The 20,506-nt window shown below is 56.2% G+C and overlaps 1 protein-coding gene across 7 annotated transcripts in view; it reads right to left on the bottom strand.

Moving 5' to 3' along the window:
* The window catches only part of CACNA1G (calcium voltage-gated channel subunit alpha1 G), a 61,329-nt gene extending 44,034 nt beyond the window's left edge, over positions 1-17,295 (bottom strand). For all 7 annotated transcript variants that reach the window (XM_090291475.1, XM_090291476.1, XM_090291472.1 and 4 more), the window contains exons 1-9: positions 16,946-17,295; positions 9,782-9,893; positions 9,491-9,624; positions 9,052-9,149; positions 6,764-6,923; positions 5,959-6,259; positions 5,720-5,812; positions 2,735-3,518; positions 460-836 (exon numbers count right to left, since the gene is read on the bottom strand). In XM_090291475.1, the coding sequence (XP_090147601.1) occupies positions 460-836; positions 2,735-3,518; positions 5,720-5,812; positions 5,959-6,259; positions 6,764-6,923; positions 9,052-9,149; positions 9,491-9,624; positions 9,782-9,893; positions 16,946-17,187 (2,301 nt within the window). In that variant the 5' untranslated portion in view covers positions 17,188-17,295. The remainder of the gene's footprint in view (positions 1-459; positions 837-2,734; positions 3,519-5,719; positions 5,813-5,958; positions 6,260-6,763; positions 6,924-9,051; positions 9,150-9,490; positions 9,625-9,781; positions 9,894-16,945) is intronic.
* Between the last annotated feature and the right edge of the window lie 3,211 nt (positions 17,296-20,506).

A 20,506-nucleotide genomic window follows, 5' to 3' on the forward strand; every position in this document is an offset into this window, starting at 1 on the left:
CTCCTCACCCCTACCTCCAGGCCCCTTCTGCCTGCAGCCAGTCATGACCCTAATTATTGAGTCAGGTGAATGCTAAGGGACCCCCCAACACCTCCCCTCCCCCCATATCTTCTCCAAAGACCCACACCTCTTCCAGTGACTTGTCCCTCCAAAGAAGCCTTGCCCACATCTGATCCTTGTCACTAATTCACATCCTTCAAAGCCTGACTCCTCCAGGAAGCCTTTCCCGATAGCACACGCCCAACTCAGACACTGTCCCTGTCCTGGACAACTTCCACACTCAGAGACTGCATGACATCCACTGGTTTTCACCCTCTGATGAGTCCTCACGCACTGCTGCATCTCCCTCCAGTCCTCCCTGCCTGCAAACTAGCAGTATGGAGAGGAAGCTGAAGCCAGGGGATAGAAGGGGAGGGAGGCAGAGGGTCTCCAGCCCCAGGGACCATGCCCTTGCCCTACCTGCTCGTGGTACTCGATGCCCATGCTGAGTGTGTTGACCAGGATAGCAATCATGATTCCCCGACCAAAGTACTTGCTGTCCACAATCTTCCGGAAGGTGTCACAGATCAGCCTCCAGAAGGCCAGCACAGAGTTGGGCTTCACATCCAGCCCCAGGCTTCGTTGCCGTCGACTGTGGGGGTCTCGGAGGTCACCGTGCTGGGCATCCTGTGTGAACTCATAAACTGCCTCGCTGTCTGAGTCAGGCATCTCGTGGCCGGCGAGCTCCACCTCCCCTGCCCCAGCCCGGGCACAGTAGGGGCAGCTGTCTGGGCCACAGGCTCCACTGTCTGCCTTCAAGCAAGGGCTGGAGATCTTGCAAGAGCTTTGGCAGGCGCCTGGGACAGGAGGGTAGAGGTTAGAGGCTCCAGGATTTCTTAGATGGGGTAGCCCTTTCCTCCGAGGGTGGGTCGGGGTGCTGAATGCCCTGCAATGTGGGCAGTTCTGAGCAACAAAATGCCCTCAAACACCAAGAGCATCCTACTGAGAGTCACTGCTGCTCTAGGGTCAGGCAGGTAGTCTTGATGGCCTCTGAGGTCCTGGGCAGGTTTTATGTTCTAGGAGCCTTCTGCAAGTAGGCTAGGTCATCTCTCCATCCCAGGGAAGCCAGCCCTGCACCAACACTGCTCTGAGTAGCATTTTTCAAAGAATCTTTAAGACACACACTCACGTACATGTGTTCATGTACACACACACACTATATGCAGGTACATGTGCACAAGACAGACACTTCATATGCACAAACACATGTACTGTCTATATGCACATATTATTTGCATACCACACATTAGGCATAACCAAATATATGTGTACACAGACACATGCACATCACATAATGTACATGTACCAGGCATGGGCACACATGGGCATGCATACACACCAGACAAAAGCATCACTTCTGTGTGCATATACATGTACATACACACATCAACATGTGTATGGACGTACACATGAATGGCAGGTGCATGGAAACACACATGCACACTGGACACGTTTGTGCATACATGCCCACATACCAGACTGTACGTGCGCATGCACATAGTGACCTATCCTAAGATGTCAATGTCCATTTAAAATCAGCTTTGATCATAAAATACGGGAGCTGAAAGGAACCTCAGGGGCCACCCAGGAAAAGCAGGTACATAAAGGCACCAAGCTAAGGGCCCAGCCCCTAGCAGGCATCATACACTGCTTCGCCTTCCAAATGCACATAGGAGGGTATCCATAAGGGCCCACTGACAATGATGGTCATAGCTCTGCCTTTTGTACAGGAGGGAACTGAAATGTGCCTGCGTGTGTGCATGCACCTGTCTCAGGTCACGTGGCGGGGTAGTGGGAAAGTTGGCAACAGAACATTTCGCACTGTGTTTTGTGATAACACCTTCCTGTCCCAGCCCACGTCCCCACATAACATCCCACAAATACACCTTCTCCCACGTGCCAAATCCTTCCTGAAATACAAGCCCTGGGCTGTGACGACAGTGAGTCTGTCTGCAGGAGAGGGCCTGCCACCCTTGCCTGCCTGGGGACACCCACAGGCAGTGAGCATCTCACTTCCCCTGACAGCGGCTATTCTATCCATCAGACTAACAGACCCCTGAGGGCTTGCTGCGCCAGACCCCCTGTGTCCCTGTGGGGAGGGAATGAAACTCGTGCTCACAAGAGCCTGCGTGGTGTGGGGCACAGTGCTGGACACAGTCATACACCATTTCCCCTCTGAGCCCTGCAACAAGGGAGTCTTCACATAGAGCATGGGTCTCGGAGTCAGATGGTCCCAAGTCCACCCCTCACCAATGGCACAATCTGGGACAAGTCATGCAAGCTCTCCAAGCCTCCTCTTTCTCATCAGAAAAATGGGGTCCATAAGAAGGCTTACTACCTAAACTGTTTGGAGGAGTCAAAAGGATTTTGCCTGCAAAGCATGTGACAGGCTCATAGCAACCGGTCAGCGACTGTTAGGTATTATTGCAAACAGCACAGAGCAGAGCATGTAGCAGGTGCTTATTACATGATGGTCATTGCTATTATTGCAATGTGAGAATTATAATTTCCATTTTAACAGGTGAGAAAATTAGGGCTCAAAGAAGCCATGGGACTGACTGAAGGTCCCAAGGCTGCGACTGGCAGAATGGGGATCCAAGCCCAGTCCTTCTGACTCTAGACCCCTGGTCTTTTCTGGGACACCACCCGGTCCTAGGGTGAAAGACACCAACATGCTCCCACCCATAGTTCTCACCTGTACTCTGTGTCTCTAGCAGCTTGTGCATGGAGCTGTAGCGCTCAGGTGGGATGTTGAGGCTGGTGAGGGTGGGAGGTCCAGAGGTGGGGGCCACCTCCACAAGTGCCTTCTCCTTCAACATCTCTGGTGGAGGGCTGGTGTGCACAGTGGGGTACACCTTCCCGCTGCTCACAGTCCTGCCTGATGCCTCAGATGGAGACCTGGGAGGGGGTGCCTGGCAGCGGACTGGCTCCAAGTGGCAGTCAGCATGGTAGAAGCTGTGCACAGCCTCTGCACCCCCCGGAGAGCCCCCAGGGAGGGCAGGTGTTGAGGGTGGTGGCAGCATGAGCCGGCGGGACCCATTAGGGTCCCTATCCTGGATCTCCGGGCTGGCCCGGGGACCCCGCAGCGTCCCGTTGCCCAGGTGGTAGTGGTGGTGATGGTGGTGGTGGTGATGCACCAGGTGATGGACGGAAGGGCGGCGGTGGGAGCGCGAACAGCTGCCGCTGGACTGGGGCTCCTGGCCCCCAAGGGGCGCTGGGCTACTTAGCAGCCCGGCCCGCACACCCACTGCCCGGGCGACCTGGGCCAGCCTGCGGACTGCTTTACGAAGGATGTATACCAGGTATTTGAGCAACTCTTCGTAGCAGCTTCCCGGCTCAGAGAAGCTGGCCAGGGTGCTGGCATTGGATAGGAATCGCACACGCTGCTCCCGCATCAGCTGGCTTTCCCGCTGCTTGGTCTCTGAGAACTGTGTGGCAATCACCACCAGGCACAGGTTGATCATGAAGAAGGAGCCCACCTGTTGGGGTGGGGACAGCAAGAGGAGACGTCCTGAAGAAAAGGGAATGGCAGTGCCAGCCACCAAGTACTAAGCACTTCCTGTGTGCTGCTAGGTGCTGGGCTCAATACTTGTCCAAGCATTATCTTATTTTAGTCTCACGACCCTCTCAAGAGGTAATACTTCTATTCTGTTCATCTGACAGGTGAGGAAATTTAGGCTCAGAGGGCTTAAGGAATTTGCCCAAGTTCATTCAGATAATGCTAAGACTTGAACCAAGTTCTATGGCATTCCAAGGCATTCCTAGTGATCCTGATGCTACCTTGCAAGGACGTCTCCCAAACTCCCTTCTTCTAAACGTGCCCATCCACAGATCCTGAACACCCCACCCCAGTACCCACAAGGAGTAGAGAAAATGGGAAATGAATGCGACTTGGGGACATGAGGTTTTCATAGCCCTTTGAGATGCTGGCAAGAAACCTTGTTCACAAGCCTCCTGCTTTCGCTCCCAATTCTAGCTGTGTGACCTTGAGTGAGAAACCCTTAACTACGGGGCCTCAGTATCCTTGTGTCTGTATCCCTTCTCCCTGTGCCTCTCCCCTCCCCCAGCCAGCTGCTGCGCTGAACCCTGAGCCCTGCAGACTAGGCAAGCTGCCGCTCTGCCTTCCCCATCCCCACCTCCATGCCTCAGCTTCCTCAGGATTCAGGGATAGCCGTTGCTTGGACAATAATCCAGAATGAAGGAAATGAATATTTATGGTGACAAAGCAAATTTTTTCTAACTTGTGTCCTAGTAATTATGATAATTAGTTCCACTAGTGTGATTCCAGGGAGCTATTTGGAAAGATTTTTCAGGGGGTGTGTGGGAAGGTGGAAACCAGGCCCCTTACCTCCCCGTCTGCTTCCTTCCCCATCTCCCAAGCCCAGAGAGAGCAGCATAGTGAAAAAACCAGGCTTCCTAGAAGCACTGGCTTTGCCACCTCAGGTGTTGGTAAGAGATGGGAACAGGCCTCTAGCGTGGCCACGCTTCCACCAGGGAATGCCGCAGGAGCAGGAAAGGGCGGCTTGGAGGCCTGGTTCTTTCTCAGAACCTACCCGCTATCTCTTACGCACCCAGAGCTGCCTTATTCTGTCTCCACCTCTCTCTGGAGCTTGTCCTAAATCCTGAGTGGATCTTAATCTCTTCCTCTCAATATCTGTCTCTCTGTCTGGCTCTGTCATTGGCTTCTTGATGACATGGAAAAAGGGCTGGACTTGGACTCAATAGCCTGGGGTTGAATTCTCAGTGTCAGCCACTTAGCCTGGTGACCAAGCCCTCTGAAGTTCATAGTTCTTATTTAGGAGCTGGAGCCCTGCGCCCTGCATGCCACCCCCCAGGGACTATGAAAAGTCAGTAGGCAGCAGCTGTTACAGCACACATTAGTAGCGACACCCCATCCAGCGAGATTAATCCACAGCACATGCAAAGCCCACAATGGGGTCAAACAAATGAGGAAACATTGGTCTCCTCATCTGTAAAGTGGAGACGATAATAAGATCATGGTGAGGATTAAATGCACCAGCACATAAAAACCTCTTAGAGCAGGGACTGGCACATAGTAAGTGCTCAATAAATTGTAGCTATAAGTAGAAGCAATTAAATTGTTAAACTGTGAATGGTAGTGATTTAAACTATTAAATATTGCTACTTTTGTCTCTGTCTTCTGCCCTCATTAAGTCTTGGAACTTCTGAGCTGGAAGGAACAAGAGATCACACAGTGTTTCCCAACACCAAATGATGGAAATTTGGAGGAGGGGGGCAATGCTTTGCAGGATGTTTCAGGATGTTTCCTATCTCCCACCTATTCCCCAACAAAGTGCCAATAGGGCTTTCCTAGTCCTGGTAAAAACACAAAATGACTTTTTGCTACTTGTGAAGGTGGTATCACTCTGGGTTGAGAAGCACACATTTTACTGATGAAGAAACAGAGGTTCAGGGTGGGGCTGGGGAACTCATAGGAATGACTTGCTCAAAGTTGTAAGTGGTGGTAAGTGATAGAGCCAGGCCTTGATCTTGCATTTCCTCCTGGCTGCACTTGACAGGTACCCTCTCTGTCTGCGTCTTAATGGGCCTCGTCCCGAGAGCTAGAACTTCAGACTGAGCAAGCTGTCCCCTCTCTGGACTTCCCCGACCCATTTCCCCAGGATCCCCCATCCCCTCGAGGGCCTGAGGAATCACTCACGATGATGAGGAGGATGAAGTAGATGAAGTTGTAGAAGGAATGAGCATCCATCACAAAGTACATGATGTCGACCCAGCCCTCCAGCGTGATAACCTGGGGAGGTGGCAGAGGGGCAGGCTGACTCTGGGCCCCCTAAAGTCTCCTGCAGTCTCCTCCAGGGGCTCTGACCCCACCCCACCCCTGAAAACAACCGCTCCAAGCCTGTACTGGGGAACCTCCCAGCACCCATGCTGCCGCACCTGGAAGATGGCGATCCAGGCATAGCCGATGTTGTCGAAGTTGATGGCACCCTTAAAGGGGTTGTGCTCCCCCGCGGAGCAGTTGGTATAATACTGGTTCCAGTTGACACAGGTGGTATTGCTGGAGCTGTTGTAGGCCTCATAGTCCAGGCCACAGGGGGGCCCGCCACCCCCTTCCCCACGCAGGGTGGGCACGCTCCTGCAGGAGCGCATGCCATTCTCTCGAGGCTGGGAGCAGATGAAGGGGTTCTCATCTTCGTTCTCGGTCTGATAATAGCGCTCCAGGTCCACGCTCAGGGGGCTGTGGAGGGGAAAAAGATGAGGCAGGGGCAGGTTCTCCAGGGGGAAGGCCCAGGAAGGAAGAGCTGGATGAGGGCACTGAGGCACGCAGGGTGAGCAGGGAAGGGCCAGAGTCGGGCAAGCATCTGGTAGGCACGGGGATCTGTGAGTGCGGATAGGGAGTGTAAGGACTGAGTGGAAAACTCTAGGGTCAGGATGTTGGAAGGTTACATCCTAGAGTAGTGATTGCCCAAAGAGGCTGGAAATCAGGCTCACTGGGGGGGGGGGGGGGGGGGGGGCTTATAAAAATCCCCAGGCCCAGGCTGATCCCCAGACCAATGAAATCAGAATCTGTGGGGGTGGGGCCAAGGTCTCAATACTTTCTTAAGCTCCCCAAGTGACTCCAATGTGTAAGTTTGAGAACCACACATGTCATTGATATGAGAACACATAAGCCAATAGCAACAGGGACTGAGGGCGATCCCACCCCCAAGACTACTCCCAGGTCACCCCCAGCAGCACTCACAGGCTGAAGTTCTCAGGCAGGAAGCATCGGTTCCGGAGCAGGCCTGCCCACAGCTGGACGCCCACGATGCCGAAGATGAAGAAGACGAAGAAGCAGAGCAACAGGACGTTGCCCAGCATGGGCAGTGTGTCCAGCAGCAGTGTGACAAGGATGCGCATGCCTGTGGGGGGCAGAAACCATGCTGGGGGCGCCAGGCTGGCCAGGCTAGGCTGGCTGCCACGGGCCTGGCAGCACTCCCAGAGGGGGCCCACTAGGGAAGGCCTCTGAGGCTAAGACGACCCAGCTCAAGCTGGAGGGGAGACCAACAAACACCTCTAACTCCATAGGCAGCCCTTTGCAGTCACTGGCCCTACCAGCAATCACTTTTGCCCACCCCCCCATTACTCAGTGTGCAGGAACACCGAGGGTAAGCCAGAGTAATTGCAGTTTCCAAAGCACCCTCCTGCACTGCATCCCACCTAACATCATCAAGGTGCCGATGTCACCCCCAGTTTAGAGATGAGGATCGAGGCTCAGAGAACTGACATGACTTGTCCAGTACACAGAGAAGCTAAAGGTAGGTGTCAGGACTTCAACCGGGCTTTCTGCTCCCAAATCCCATTATACACACACTGTGCGCAGGCGTGCGCGCACGCACACACACTCCCCTCCTATTCCTGCTCTCACCAGACACAGTCAGTTGACCTTTCTAAGTTATTGGCACCACAGTCACTGTGGAAACTGAGGCAGAGAGCTCCAGGAGGGACTTTAGCAGGCAGGAATATCTCTTTGAGATCCAGGCCCTCAGTAGGGTCAAGATGTCCTATTCTCCACCATGGTTCTCAGCCCCCTGCCCTGAGTCTACTTTCTGCGTGGTCCAGATCCCCACACCAGGACCTGAGGGGACACAGGCTATCTTATCAGGTAGCCACCAATTAACAGCACCCACGCTAGGGAAAGCCACCACCCCAACAAGTCCTGTAGAGAAGCTGCCCTCTCTTACCACTCCAGGTCTGGGACCAACCAGTCTGCGAGGTCTGAACCAGTCCCCAGGCCTCCAAGTCCTTGTCAAACTCACAGCTCTCTAATGGCTGGTTTTGACTCCCAAAGTGCTGCTCACAGCCCCCTGCCCCCTCCAGAGAAAAAGCTTCTAAGCAGCAACTAATTAATGGGCTTGGTGACTACAACTGCCCTGTTCCTGCCCCTTGCAGCCCAGGGCTCTCATTCAGTCCCTCTTCCCCTCCTCCAGCCCCATCCCCCTTCAGCTCCTCAGTGCTCCAACTGAGATCAATTTCTCAGACTTTGCATTAAGGGAATTACACCGGTGGTTAGAGTGAAGCCTATAAATCTGCCAGCCATCACCTGGGGTGGGAAAGGAGGTGAAGGCATGCCTAGTCCGGAGCCCCCGTTAACACCACCACACCCCAACACCTGAAGGACACACTGAGCAGCTCTGCCCACCCAGAGGCGGCTGTATCTCACACACTCACACACATGTGTACACACACACACACACGCACGCATGTGTGTACACACACAGCAAAGGGGCCGCTGCTTCATCAGACACAAAGACCCAGAAACCTGCTCCCCCGCCCCACCCCGCTCCAGGGACTGCCGCAGAGACCATGTGCAGCTTGTGTAGGTTGGGGAGTTGCAAAGGGGGCCTGAGCAAGGGTGGGGGGCAGGACGTATGGGGAGCTAGAGCTGCCAAAGCTTCATTGGCTCGGGAAAACTATGCGGTTTAATTTAGATAATGGTCCCAGCAGTCAGTTGCTGCAATGGGTTGGAAGGGGGTGGGAATGAAGAAGGGGATATAGGCGTGAGGGTGAGGCATGGAGTGGCCTTGTCTTGAGGGAAGTCATGCTCAGCGTGGCCAGTGTGGTCCCCCCAGTGAGAGCCAGATTACATGAGAGACTGTTCTGGCTTTCAAGGCATGGCACCTTGCACCCACTCCTGGCTTGCCATCCTCTCTACCTTATTCTACAACCTCTATTCCAGGGGAGGAGGTGGTCACCTAGCTGAAGAAGGGGTCATCTGAGACATCTCTGAGACTCTGCCCCAAAATCAGGCTAAAATGAGGAGAGAGGGTCTTTCCACATAATTCTTACAGTGCCACAGCCAGGGCCCGGGGCTCCACTGAGCTCCCATGACCCCAGCTCCACACTGAGCCCTTCCCAATGGGGTCAGCCTTGGAGAACGGGGCCCTGATGAGGCCCGTGAGTGGTCAGGCAGTAGGAGTGGGGTCTGAGATTTCCATATTTGCTCTTGGGGCTCTCCATCCAGGGGCTGAGGGCCGAGGGGTCACTCACTGGGCACCCGGTTGATGGCCCTGAGCGGCCGCAGCACACGAACTGTCCTGACAGCGGAGAAGCTCACGTTTTGCAGGTCCAGCGAGTACTCCAGCATCCTGCAGGGAGGGGCCCAAAGGGAGGCCCTTTGAGTCTGAGGCCGCCGTGGGGGGTCAAAAGAGGTCAATGAGGAATCCCGCTGCAGAGGGGCAGCACAACCTCCGACTCTTCCCCCTCCTCCACCCAGGAACCCTGCAGAGGGAGCGGATGGACAGGCCGTGGATTCAGAGAAGTACAGGCTGGGGCGCTGCAGGCAGGACAGCCTCAGACCCTTAGTGGACAGCCAGAGGGAAGCCAGTGCTGTAGGTGGGCTGGGGACGGGGGTCAGGCTGAGGCCTCTGGCCCTGGGGAAGGGATTGATCTGATCTGTCTCTTGCCCACACCCTGCCCAGGCTCTCACCCCGCAATAACGATGAAAAAGTCCAGCCGGTTCCAAGTGTCTCCCAGGTAACACTTTTTCCCAAAGATACCCAAGGCTACCATCTTCACCACCATCTCCACAGCGAAGAAGGCAAAGATGAAGTCATCAAAGGCCTGATGCAGGGATGAGAGGCTGCTGAAACTGCGAAGGGGGTCGGGGAATATGCCCCACCCCAACCCCACCAGCGGGGTCGGGGCTTCTTACGAAGAAGGGGTCAGGGTCATTAAGATCAGGAGTTACCTCCTTCCCTCCCACCACACACCCACTCACTTGCAGGATCCGGCAGCGCTGGGAGTCACAGGCGATGTCCTCACATGGCCGGAACATGCCCAGAGTCACACAGTTGAGAAGGATGACCAACATGCTGATACGCTCAAACCAGGTGAATAGGTAGTCAAGGAAGCAGCTGGCCGGGGCTGGAGCTGAGCCCGTGCCCCTGCGCCCCACCCCAGTGCCTCCCAATCCCACCCTACAGGTGCCATGGGAAGGCCCTGACCCAGTCCCACCTTGGCCATCTCACCCCTCTGGACCCAGCCTCCTCATCTGTAAAGTAAGAAAAGCCACAAATACCCTGACTATTTACACAAGCCGTTTGGGGAATAAAATCGATCCCACTTATGGAAATGTCAGACAGCAAGAGTTTGCTGCTGAATCTGAATCCTAGTCTCCCTGCCTCCCCGGGAAGACGTGAGAAGCAAAGGAGATAATGTATGTGAGCGTGTGACACAAAACTCGGTTATGTCGGCCTTACAGTTTACCAAGCACTTTCACACCACGCCACATGTGGTGCTCACAACAGCCCCTGGAAGTAGCTGGGGCAGTTCATGTTCTTCTCCAGAACCCAGGGAAACTGAGGCTCAGAGAGCCAAAGTCATGTGCTAAAGGTCACAAGAGAAGCCAGAATGAAACAGATCTCCAAGCCTCTGATCTGGGAGAGCTGCTTCTAGAGCTGCTCGGGCCTGGGGACAGCAGCTATCATGCTGCCACCAAACAGCCAGGCAGAAGCAGACAAGAGGGTCCACAGCTTCACCACAGCACCGGAGCCCACGGCTGCCTCTTCCACCACCAGCCCCCTGGCCTCTCAGTGACCTCAGATGACCTCTAGAAACAGTCATGCATTTCAACAGTGAGGACCCACTACACACCATGTCCTGTGCTAGACACAAGCCCTCAGCCTGTGGGGAGGACATTACCCTGCACACACAGACCAGACCAGCTTCACCCCTTCTTGTGGCTTGCAGCAAAGCCCCAGCCCAGACCAACTAAAACAGACTGTTCTGCAGCAATCAGCAGAGAAGGGTCTTTCTAAACCCTGAGTCTTTTCACATCACAGATTTTATGAAGGGACTCATTTCCAGCCCAACAACAGGCGTATGTGCAAAATGGCCTCTGGGCCTTAGAAGTTTTGGGGCACCAGACTCATAGCTAAGTGACCAAGCAGCAGAGACTGGGGTATGGGGAAAGAAGACCTCAGGGATGGGATGGAGGGAGGGAGGGTGTCATGGCAGCTCACAGCGTGAACCACCATGCCAGACACAGCAGGGTGGAGAGGGCCCAGAGGAAATGGGGTCTTTCTGCTGTACCCCCACTTCCAGAGTGAGAAGCCATTGACCAAGGACCCAACGACTTTCTTCCTGGCTGATCTCAGCCACACCCCATCTCTGTCCTGAACTTCAGGCCATGCCGCCTCCCCAGGATCCCAGACTCTCTGAATCCCTTCATGACACTCCTACTCCTCTGTCAACCAGGCTCCTTTCCCTCAGACTCACATCACTTCCCCCCATCACATACCCAACTGTCCCAAGGCAATGCAATTTCCCTAACCTTCACTTCCCCACAAAAATAAAAGTTTAAAAAAAAGTTCTAGGTTTTGGGGGTAGGCAGATGGGAGCGGGAAATTTTGAGTGCTGTTTCCATGGAACTGTTTTTCTGAGTGGAGTTGTAGCCCAGTGGATCTCTCCCCAGAATGGAGGTCAGCCAGGGTTCACCCTGGAAAAAGGGGGACAGGGAGAGAGTTCCCCAGAGGCCCTCATCTGGAAAAGGAAGGATACAATTATTCTCAAGAACTGGCCTGCTTTCCCCAAGCTAGCCCCCTCCTCTTCTCTGCAGGGAAGGGGCCCATGTGAGCAGATATCTCTATGTGGGGGAAGGTGGATAGTTCTCCTGGGAAGAGGGGCTCTTGGGACACCTGTTTGAACTCCTCTAATGGCAGTGATTCCACCATGTCATTCTGTGTGCCCATCTCACCTCCTTTGCCATGGAAGGGGCACTCTGATCCATCTTTGTATCCCCTACAAGGCTTAGAGTAGTGCCCGGCACATAGTAGATGATCAATACATGGGAAGAATGAATGAATGAACGAGTCAATCAGTTAACCAATCAATCCCCCTGCCTGGAAGCCACATGTATCTCCCCATTTATGCTTCCCTGCCTTATTTACCTTGATATTGATAATCAAGGCAGGAGTAAGAAGGGGGAGGTACAGAAGTGACACCATACTGGGGAGCTGTCTCTCCTGTCCCCACATGCTCACACTGGGGCCTCTTATAGCCAGAGTCTGCCTCCAGATAATCCCACCACCATCTCTTAACCACAGATGCCTCTTCTCAAGGGCCCCCTTGGCAATTCAGCTTACTCCCAGGTACATTCTGCTCTCTCCCTTCTTCTCTCCATTCCCTACAGGTAAACATAAGTGGACAGGGAAGACACCAAGGCACAGAAAAATTTAGGACAATCTGAATTGAGAAATAATTAATGGGGTGAGGGCCTTCCACCCTTCTCAGGGTAAGGCTTGTTTCTTTGGGAACATAGCCGTATATCACTGGGTGATGTTCCTCTGTTGCCATAACAACAGGAGAATGTGTCACTAGGTGGTGTGGATTTGTTGTCATGGTAATTAAAAGGACCCCTCACATGTGAACTCCCCTTACTCAAATTGCTGTCTAGTCCTCAAGCAGGGAAGGAGAAGCAGGGAGACCCACAGGTTATCAGGTTGGGGGGGAACCATGTGACAAATCTCCATGGCAACCAAGGGAACGGGGGACACTGGTTGCCATAGTGACTATGAGAGACCTGTGCAGTCACATGTCTACTGTTGCTATGGTGACTGTCCGGGCTGGAGTGGATCCCAAAGGGGGAGGTGGGTAGGAGAGGGAGGATCTTTCTTTTCCACACAACCCACCATCAGAAGCAGAGGAAAAGGAAATGGCAAGGCAAGGGACCCCACTTCCATCCCTCCTCCTCTTCTCCCTCCAGGAGAGAGAACTAGAGCACATTATCTACACAACTGAGTCCTCTCCATGGGGCTTTATCTAGAGCCCTTGCCTAGCCTGGCAGCTGTAAGGGAGAGGGAGGTGGGAGAGGAGGGCTGGGGCACCTCCAGAGGCACGGGGGCTCTAAACAGGGCATGACTGAGAAGGGTAACAGGCCCTCCAGCTGCCCTGTTCCCCACTAGGAACATGGAAAGCCGAAATGGGGGAGCAATGAGGAGGAAACGGGCCTGGACCCAGGAATCCTGGCCTCCTAGGAGTTGGTGGGAAGGTGGGGTACTGTTCTCATCCACTCCATGGAGAGGCTGCTATCTATGGGACCCAGGATTCCTCAGGTTGGGTTGGCATATAGGGGCTCAGCAGTGAGGTTCCTGCTAGACAGGCAGAGAGGGGGATTCCCAGGCTGAGCCCCCACTCCCACACGCCTGTTTCCCAGTGGTCTCCTGCCACCAGTTCCAGTGTGTGGGTGTGTGGGGAGAGAGGTTTCCAGCTGAACTGAAAACTGAAGCCTGAAGAAAGGCAGCCGGCCCCACCCAGAGACAGAGACGTGAGACAGAGACACAAGAGAGCCGGCCTGCTGGAATCTTTGGAAAGGAAATAAGCCAGAAATCTGATTCAAATGTCTGTGACTGTGTGTGTGTGTGTGTGTGTGTGTGTGTGTGTGTGTGTGTGTGTGTGAGCAGTTGTGTCTGTCGCCATCCTGGCTGAGGCAGGCAGGGTGGGGTGAGAGCTGGGACGGGAGCAGGCGAGGGGTGAGGGGTGTGTGGTGGGGGTAATCCCAGGAATGACTCCAACTGGCATGATGGGTGATGGGGACTCCCCCAAGAGTTCTGTGGAGCAGAGTGCATGTGTGACCCAGAAGGAAGGTGGGCCTGGGACAGAAAGAGTACCAGAGGGTGCTCTGGTCCCCCCATTCTATTCAATTTCCCAGCCCCAGCCCTTCTCCCCAGAACCCTGTCTGGGGAACCTTGGGTTTGAAAATTGGAGGGGGGGCATTGGTAAAGAGACAGAAAGAACACCCTTCTCCCATCTCCTCTGAGGACCAAAATGGAGATTTCTCCCTAGGTAAGAGAAACAGGCAAACGTGGAGCACTGGGACAGTAGCAAGCAAAGCTCCAGAAATTCTGGGTACCCCCTCCCCTCCAGACGCACACACTCAGACACACACAGTGACGCAGTCACACACGCACACTCACTTCTGGAAGCCATTAGGGTTCAGGCCTTCCCCTTCTCCTCCCCCAACTCCTGGCAGGCTCCCCTCTCTCCTTCTGGCCCCACCTCCCCCTCTCAGCATCCCAAATGCCAGCCTGTGATTTCCAAATGAGAAAAAGCTGTGCTGGGCTCTGAGCTTGGAGAAACTCCTACACAAACTTCCAGATGTGACACAACAGCCAGAGAGGGAATGCTCAGGATCTCCTTCCCGGGAGGGGAAATGCACTCCCTCACACTTGAAGAAACACAAACTGGAAAGTCCACCACACTTCCCTATAACCTGGTGTGTGTGTGGTGGTGGTGGTGGTGGGGAGGGCTTTCTGACTGAATTTACTGTCTGGAAGCACTCCTGGCCTTCCCTGCACCAAAACATGAACTTCCCAGTCCCTCTTCCTTTTGCTGCCTTCCCTCCCTCTCCAACACACACACACACACACACACACACACACACACACACACACACACATCCTTCTACCTAGTTCTAGATCTCCTCTCTAGGAAACCTGGTCTCTTAAAGAGGCTAAGAGAGGAGGAAACTGAAAAGAATTCCAACAAGAGTCTAACTAGCTTCAGTTAGCTGGGGGTGGGTTGGGGATGGGGTGTCCTTAGGTTCCTCAGGCTCAGAGGTGCAGAGAGGAACCCTGTGCAGTCAGGGAAGCTTTTCAGAGACCAAAAGACAGGAAAGGAAACACTGAGGCCCAGAGTCAGTTCAGAGCCCCACTGGTTAAAAATACAGGTTTCCCTTAACACTTGGGTGCAGTGGAGTGGCGGGAGCACACCCAGGCAGCCCCCTTGCCAAGAAATTGTTCTCAGCCCATTCTCAGCCAATCTAGCCTAAGGGGCTTGTCCAGACCTAGTGATGCCATGCCCCACACCCCAACTCCCACCATTCCAGAGGAAAGCCTGCCCCCCCAACCCCAAGATGAGCATTGGCCTCCTACCTCTCTTCTCATTCCAGCCCTCCCCACTTGCCCCCTCCAAGAACCCCTCCAGGAAGTAATCAGCCACAGACCATCCACTAGCACCTGGAGTTAGGACAAATGGGCGATGCTAGCCAAGAGGTCTGGTTTTTGTGGAGGGGGAGAGATATCTCTACCTGCCCTGGACCCGTGAGGAAGGGATAGGACTCGTGCTTTTTCTCATTCATGGAGAGAGTGGGTAGTTAAGGGTGGAGAGGATGAATGCCCAGAGCCCATTCTTCTCAGAGATATTTGTTCCCTGTCTCCATCTCTGCCCTAGAGAAAGGGGTCTGGGGGTGCAGAGGGTGGAGGCGGGGAAAGAGAGCCCAAGATGAGCCTATTCTGCTGGTCTAGACCTCTGAGGCCCCCACTTCTCTCTTCCTGCATCTCAGAGAGAAAAGAAGGGGCAGGGGATAGAGAGAGGGCGTGATGAGGGGAGCTTTCTAAAGACCCATGGGGAGTACAGGGTGGAGGGGTGGGGGGACCCAAGCTCACATTCCTGTTTTGCGCACTAGAGGCAGCAGAGCTGCAGAGTGAGGGCAGCACCAAGCTTCCCCCCACCCCCAACTTCCCCAAAGCGGAGTCCTGGTTGGGCTCTCAGGGGTTACAAGGGAGACCTGCAGTCTCCCACCCTGGGTCCAAAAGAGCCCCTGAGCTGGGAGGAGGGAACGAGAAGCTGTCAAGACCTGGGATGGCAGCGCACCCTCTCCCCTTTCCTTCCGGCAGTGGTGGGACCCGCCCGGGAGCCTGGAGCCTGGCATTAGTCAAGCGTCGCTTTGTGCTAGTGGCTTAGAGGAGAGGCCACGGAATGAGGGGGCTGGGGTCTCCCATACCACTCCAGACTGGACAGAGGATAGGTAGGGGGCAGTGCTAAATCTATTCCCCTGGAATTCGGGGCTTGCATTTCGTAAACCCATCCAAGGAGTAGACACTGGGGTGGTGGACCCAAGTCCTCCTCAGTGAACTGGCTTACAGTCTCAATGTTTCCCCACCCCACCTCAGCACTTTCTTGAAGGGTTGTGGTCTCCCATACCTGCTCTGCGATCCAGCAGGAGCACTCCTAATTAGCAAAACGGAGTGGATAACTTAAGCCAGCTTAATCCCATCCCCCACTTGCCAAAGCTCGAGCCACAGTCTTTCCCTCCACAAGAAAAAAAAATCTAGCACAAAACTCGCAACCCAACCTTAAGCACTCCGCATTAAATAAAGAATTGTGGAGAAGGGAGGCACTCTGGGCATCCGGCTCCAGCTGAAAGGGTCCCTACTCCAGTTCTGGGGGCAGACAGCTTCCCCTCCACCACATCTTGTTCTCATTCTGCGCCCCTGACATCAGCCGCCGCCGGAATCTCCTTGTTGTGCCTCCAACCCGCGGGGTGGGAGGGTGGGGGGGTTAGGACCTGGTCTCCGCCCCGCCCCCAACATTTCCTTCTGGGTCAGTAAAAACCTCAGCCTCAACGACCAGGTTGAGGAGGGGGGATCACACCCTAGAATCCACAGCAAACTTTGGAGCAGGGGCAAAAGGGAAACCCAGGAGATTGCGGTCCCCCCTCCCCCGTCCCCGCAGCTTCCTCCCCACCCCACCCCCCAAACTCGGAAACCAAACCCAGCTCGCTAACCCGCGGCGGGCAGAGTAGAGCTCCCAGGCTCCCGAAGCTTCCCACATCTGGAGGATGACGACCCTCCCCTGCCCACATCTGGAAAGCATCCAGCTACAAACCAACGGGGCACGTCTCCTCTCTTTTCCTGGCCTGGATCCCAACCCCCCAAAGAGCACTGAGGTGTGTGTACCGAGGTGGGGCTCGCCGGGGTATCTGCCAAACCTGCTCGCGTCTCCGCTCCCCCTCTGACCACCCCCTCCCGTCCTTAGCAGCCCCCCTCTCATCTGACCACCTTCCAGTCTCACTATACCGACTCACCTGGCTTTGAGTCCCCTCCGGCGGCGCGGCCCGCCCCCCTGCGGACCCCCTAGACTGGCCGTCGTGCCCCGAGGATATGGGTTACAGACGGTGCGGAGACACCAGCTCCGCGGGCGGCTGTCCTGGCTCAAGTAGAAGAAGACCACCGGGGCCAGCGCCGGGTACGGCAGCCCCTCCGCCTCGGAGTCCGCGCTGCCCGGGTCCTTCTCAGCCGACCCCGGCCCCGGCCGGCCCCCAGCCCCCGACAGGTCGTTGAGCCGCATGAAGCTCCGGGGCTGTCCTGACTCCTCGGCGCCCGCTCCATCCTCCTCCTCGTCCATCCTCTGGCCAACCGGGGCGCCGGGCGGTCTCGAGAGGGGTGAGCGGCGCCCCTCAGAGAAGGTGTCCTCACGCAACCGGGGGGCCCCGGAGGGGGCACATCTGGGGGGCTTTAGGGCGCAGGCTGAGGCCCCGGGAGGGCCAGTTCAGCCCAGCTCCCCCTGCCCGCAGGGGCATGCTGCCCGCGAGGCGCCGGGTCTCAGGCAAGCACCCGGCGCGGGTCCCGCTTCCCCAGGGCCCCTGGGGCCCCCTAGGCCAGCCGGCCGGCTCCCCCTCACTTTGTTCCGGCTTCTTCGCTTCGCGCCTAGGCTCCGGTCGCCCGATTCGGCGCTACCTTCGGTGAAGCGTCCCCGAGAGGGGAAGAGAGAAGGGGGGCGGAGGGCGGAGGTCCAGGGAGGGACGCCCCCTCTTCCCGCGCCGCAACTGGAGCAGGATCTAAGGGGTCAGCATCGTCCCGGCTCCGCGCCAAAGACGGCGGGGGGAGGGGAGGAGGGATCTCTTTGGAGGTGGGTTTGGAGGGGGTGGGGGCCGGCTCCTTCCTCCGCCCCGCGGCGGGCTCGCTGTCCGAGAGGGGCGGGGAGACCGTGGGGGGCAGTCCCGGGCGTGGGTGGAGGCGGAGATGCCGCCACCGCGGTGGCTGCCGCTACCGTAGCTTTCGCCGGCGCCACTGCCTCCTTCTCCGGCCGAGACGCGGAGCAAGCAAGCGAAAGCGGCGGCTAGGAGCCGGGCGCACACCACAGCTGGATCCCTCACTCCAACTTCAAGCCTCGGCCCCGCCTTTCCCCAGCCAGCCTCGCAGCCAATCGCCGAGAGCCGTCGACCCTGAGCCGCGTGCCTATTGGCCGGCCGCCGTGGCAGTGCGGGAGGGGGCGCCCCGGGAGAGAACCACAGCTGGAATTCGGTTCCCACCCCAAAGCCCAGGACCGCCCCCCTCCCCTCCCCGTGCCCCTGGGTCCGTTCCCGAAGGCCGGAGCCAATTAGACGGCTACCTAGACCGAACCCACTTTCCTATTGGCCGCTGGGGTCTCTGGGACTCCCCTGGAGAAAGCCCCGGGAAATCAGAGTATTCGCCGTGGGGTCCTGGGATAGCACGGACAGCCCCCCAGCATCCTTTGCCCAAGACCCTTGAATTGTACCGTAGCCGGAAGGCGGGGCTCAGCTTTGGGCGGGCCTGGGGGAAAAGGGAGACAGACAGCCCGGGATGTGGGGTGTGACCAGGGTCCCAGAGAGAAATCTGGGCATCCACCTGATTAATCGCCCACCCTGGAGTAGAGCCTGGGAGCGGGACTGAGGAAGGAGAAGGGCGGAGCAAGATGTCCAGGACGTAGGGCTTCAGGCTGGAGGGAGCTCGTTTGCGGAAAACAGGCGGAGCCAAGGAAAGGCAGGGGTAGGCAAGGTCTGGGCGTGGCCTCCAGCAACATCTTGGGCTTGTTGATCCCGCTTCCAGTTCACTCCAGCTCCGTTGACCCTTGTCTCCTAACCCTAACCAGCCAACCTGACCTCACATTGGCACTCCTGAGTTTCATCCCCTCTGCCCCCAGGGATCCTATGGAGGGTGTGAATCCTACGCTGGGACTTCGCGCTGGAACACGTGGCCCCGGGCAGGGTACGCGGAACCCAGAGCCCGGATCCCCACGAGCAGCTGCGGAGCAGAGATAGGCTCCTGCGAATGGACGTGGGGTCGGGGGAGTTTCAAGTGTGTAGGAGTGGGTGGAAGCCCAGAGCTGGGCTTTGCAGACTCTTAACCTGCCGAGTTTCACCAATCCCCAACTCCGTGCTTCGGTTTCTCCCTCCCAAGTTCCAGTATGGTGTATGCGGAGGCTGCCCGCAGCACAGGAGTTTCTCGGGGCTGCCCTCCTAGCACACCTGCAACCTACCGAGCAGCGGGTCCACGCACGTGCAGACCGCAGCCTCGCCCTCCCTCACCTTCCCGAGTCCCAAGCTCCGTCAGCTACAGCTCCCGCCCACTGCCACCTCCACAGGCTGAGGGTACCCGGGAGCAGGGCGCCGCGGAAGTGCTGGGCGCTGGGTGAGCTAGGTAGGGGAGGCCATCGAGGCTTAGAGGTCGGTAAGCACTTTCCCACTTGTGCAGAAGATGGGGTGGAACCAAGCAGGTCGTCCTCCAGAGACTTTGGGGCGCGCACACCACTGCGGAGAGGCAGAGGAATGGACCAAATGACCTCCCGCGCTCTCCCAGTCTCCCTACTCCCCGGCGTTCTACGCTCCCAAAAGACTACGCCACTCCCGCAGCTCCCCTCCCCCCGCGCGCCTCCCGCAGCCTGGGGTGGGTGTCTCAGCTCCCTCCCGGGCCGGTGGCGGGGAGTGCGGTGGGAAGGGCATAGCTCCTGCTGCGCTGTCGCCTCCCCGCTTGTCCTTTCGCCGAATCCGGGCACCGAGTTGTGCAAATGAGGCCGGACTCATTTGCATTTCATGCTAATGAGCAGATCCCTTAAGTGCCTCTGTCTCCTGGCGGGAGTCTCTGCTCTCATTCTGCGTGTGCAGAGCCAGAGTCCTGAACTCGCAGCGGTCTTCTGGGAGAGGGGCCTATTTATGGTTAGCTCCGTGTGTCTCACACCTTCTTCCCTCCCGCCGGTCCGCAGTCTGCCAGGTCAGCCTGCCCTTCCCCGGCCGTGTCAGGAGGCCGAGGGAAGGTAGTGGTTCGAGTTATCCACTCTTTGCAAGAGGAAAATGAGGCCAGAGAGGCTTCATCAGGTTTCCTGGTGGTCAGCAGGCCTAACACCTTCATCCACCATCCAGGCCACCCTCATCTCTGGGCTGAACTCTGTTCTAGAATTTATGCAGAAAGGGGAGCAGGCACAAACACCATCAGGACAAACTGACACCCACATTTACCTCCCTGGTCTAGGGGTCTGGGGTCTAAGGCATCCTGGTTTCTATTCATGGCACCAGGGGAGTCTGACATCTGCTTCAGGGATGTTTAGCCAGAATGGCGGAGGGGAGAGAGGAGGCAGGACCCACAGGAAAGGCAAAGGAAGCCTTGAAACCATCTTTAATGCCCACCCTCCAAGACTCATCTCTGCCATCACCTCCTCAGAGTGGCCTTCATTCAGCAATCTTGCAGTGCCAAGGTGCCAAGGTGCTGAGGACACAGCACTGCACCAAAGAAGAGTCTGGAACCTCATAGCACTTTGCCCAGGCTGGGATTATATGCTTATGTTTGTAGCAATGAAATGATTCTCTCCTCCTCTAGACTCTACATTCCAAGGGTAGGGGTTAGGTCCATTTTACTCATCAGGGCCTAATCCAGTGTTTGGCACAGAGCAGGTGCTTAATAAATCTGTTATGTTAGGTAAGTAAATG

The sequence above is a fragment of the Furipterus horrens genome, unplaced genomic scaffold (assembly GCF_987537825.1).
Source record: "Furipterus horrens unplaced genomic scaffold, mFurHor1.1.pri manual_scaffold_11, whole genome shotgun sequence".
NCBI classification, from domain to species: Eukaryota; Metazoa; Chordata; class Mammalia; order Chiroptera; family Furipteridae; genus Furipterus; species Furipterus horrens.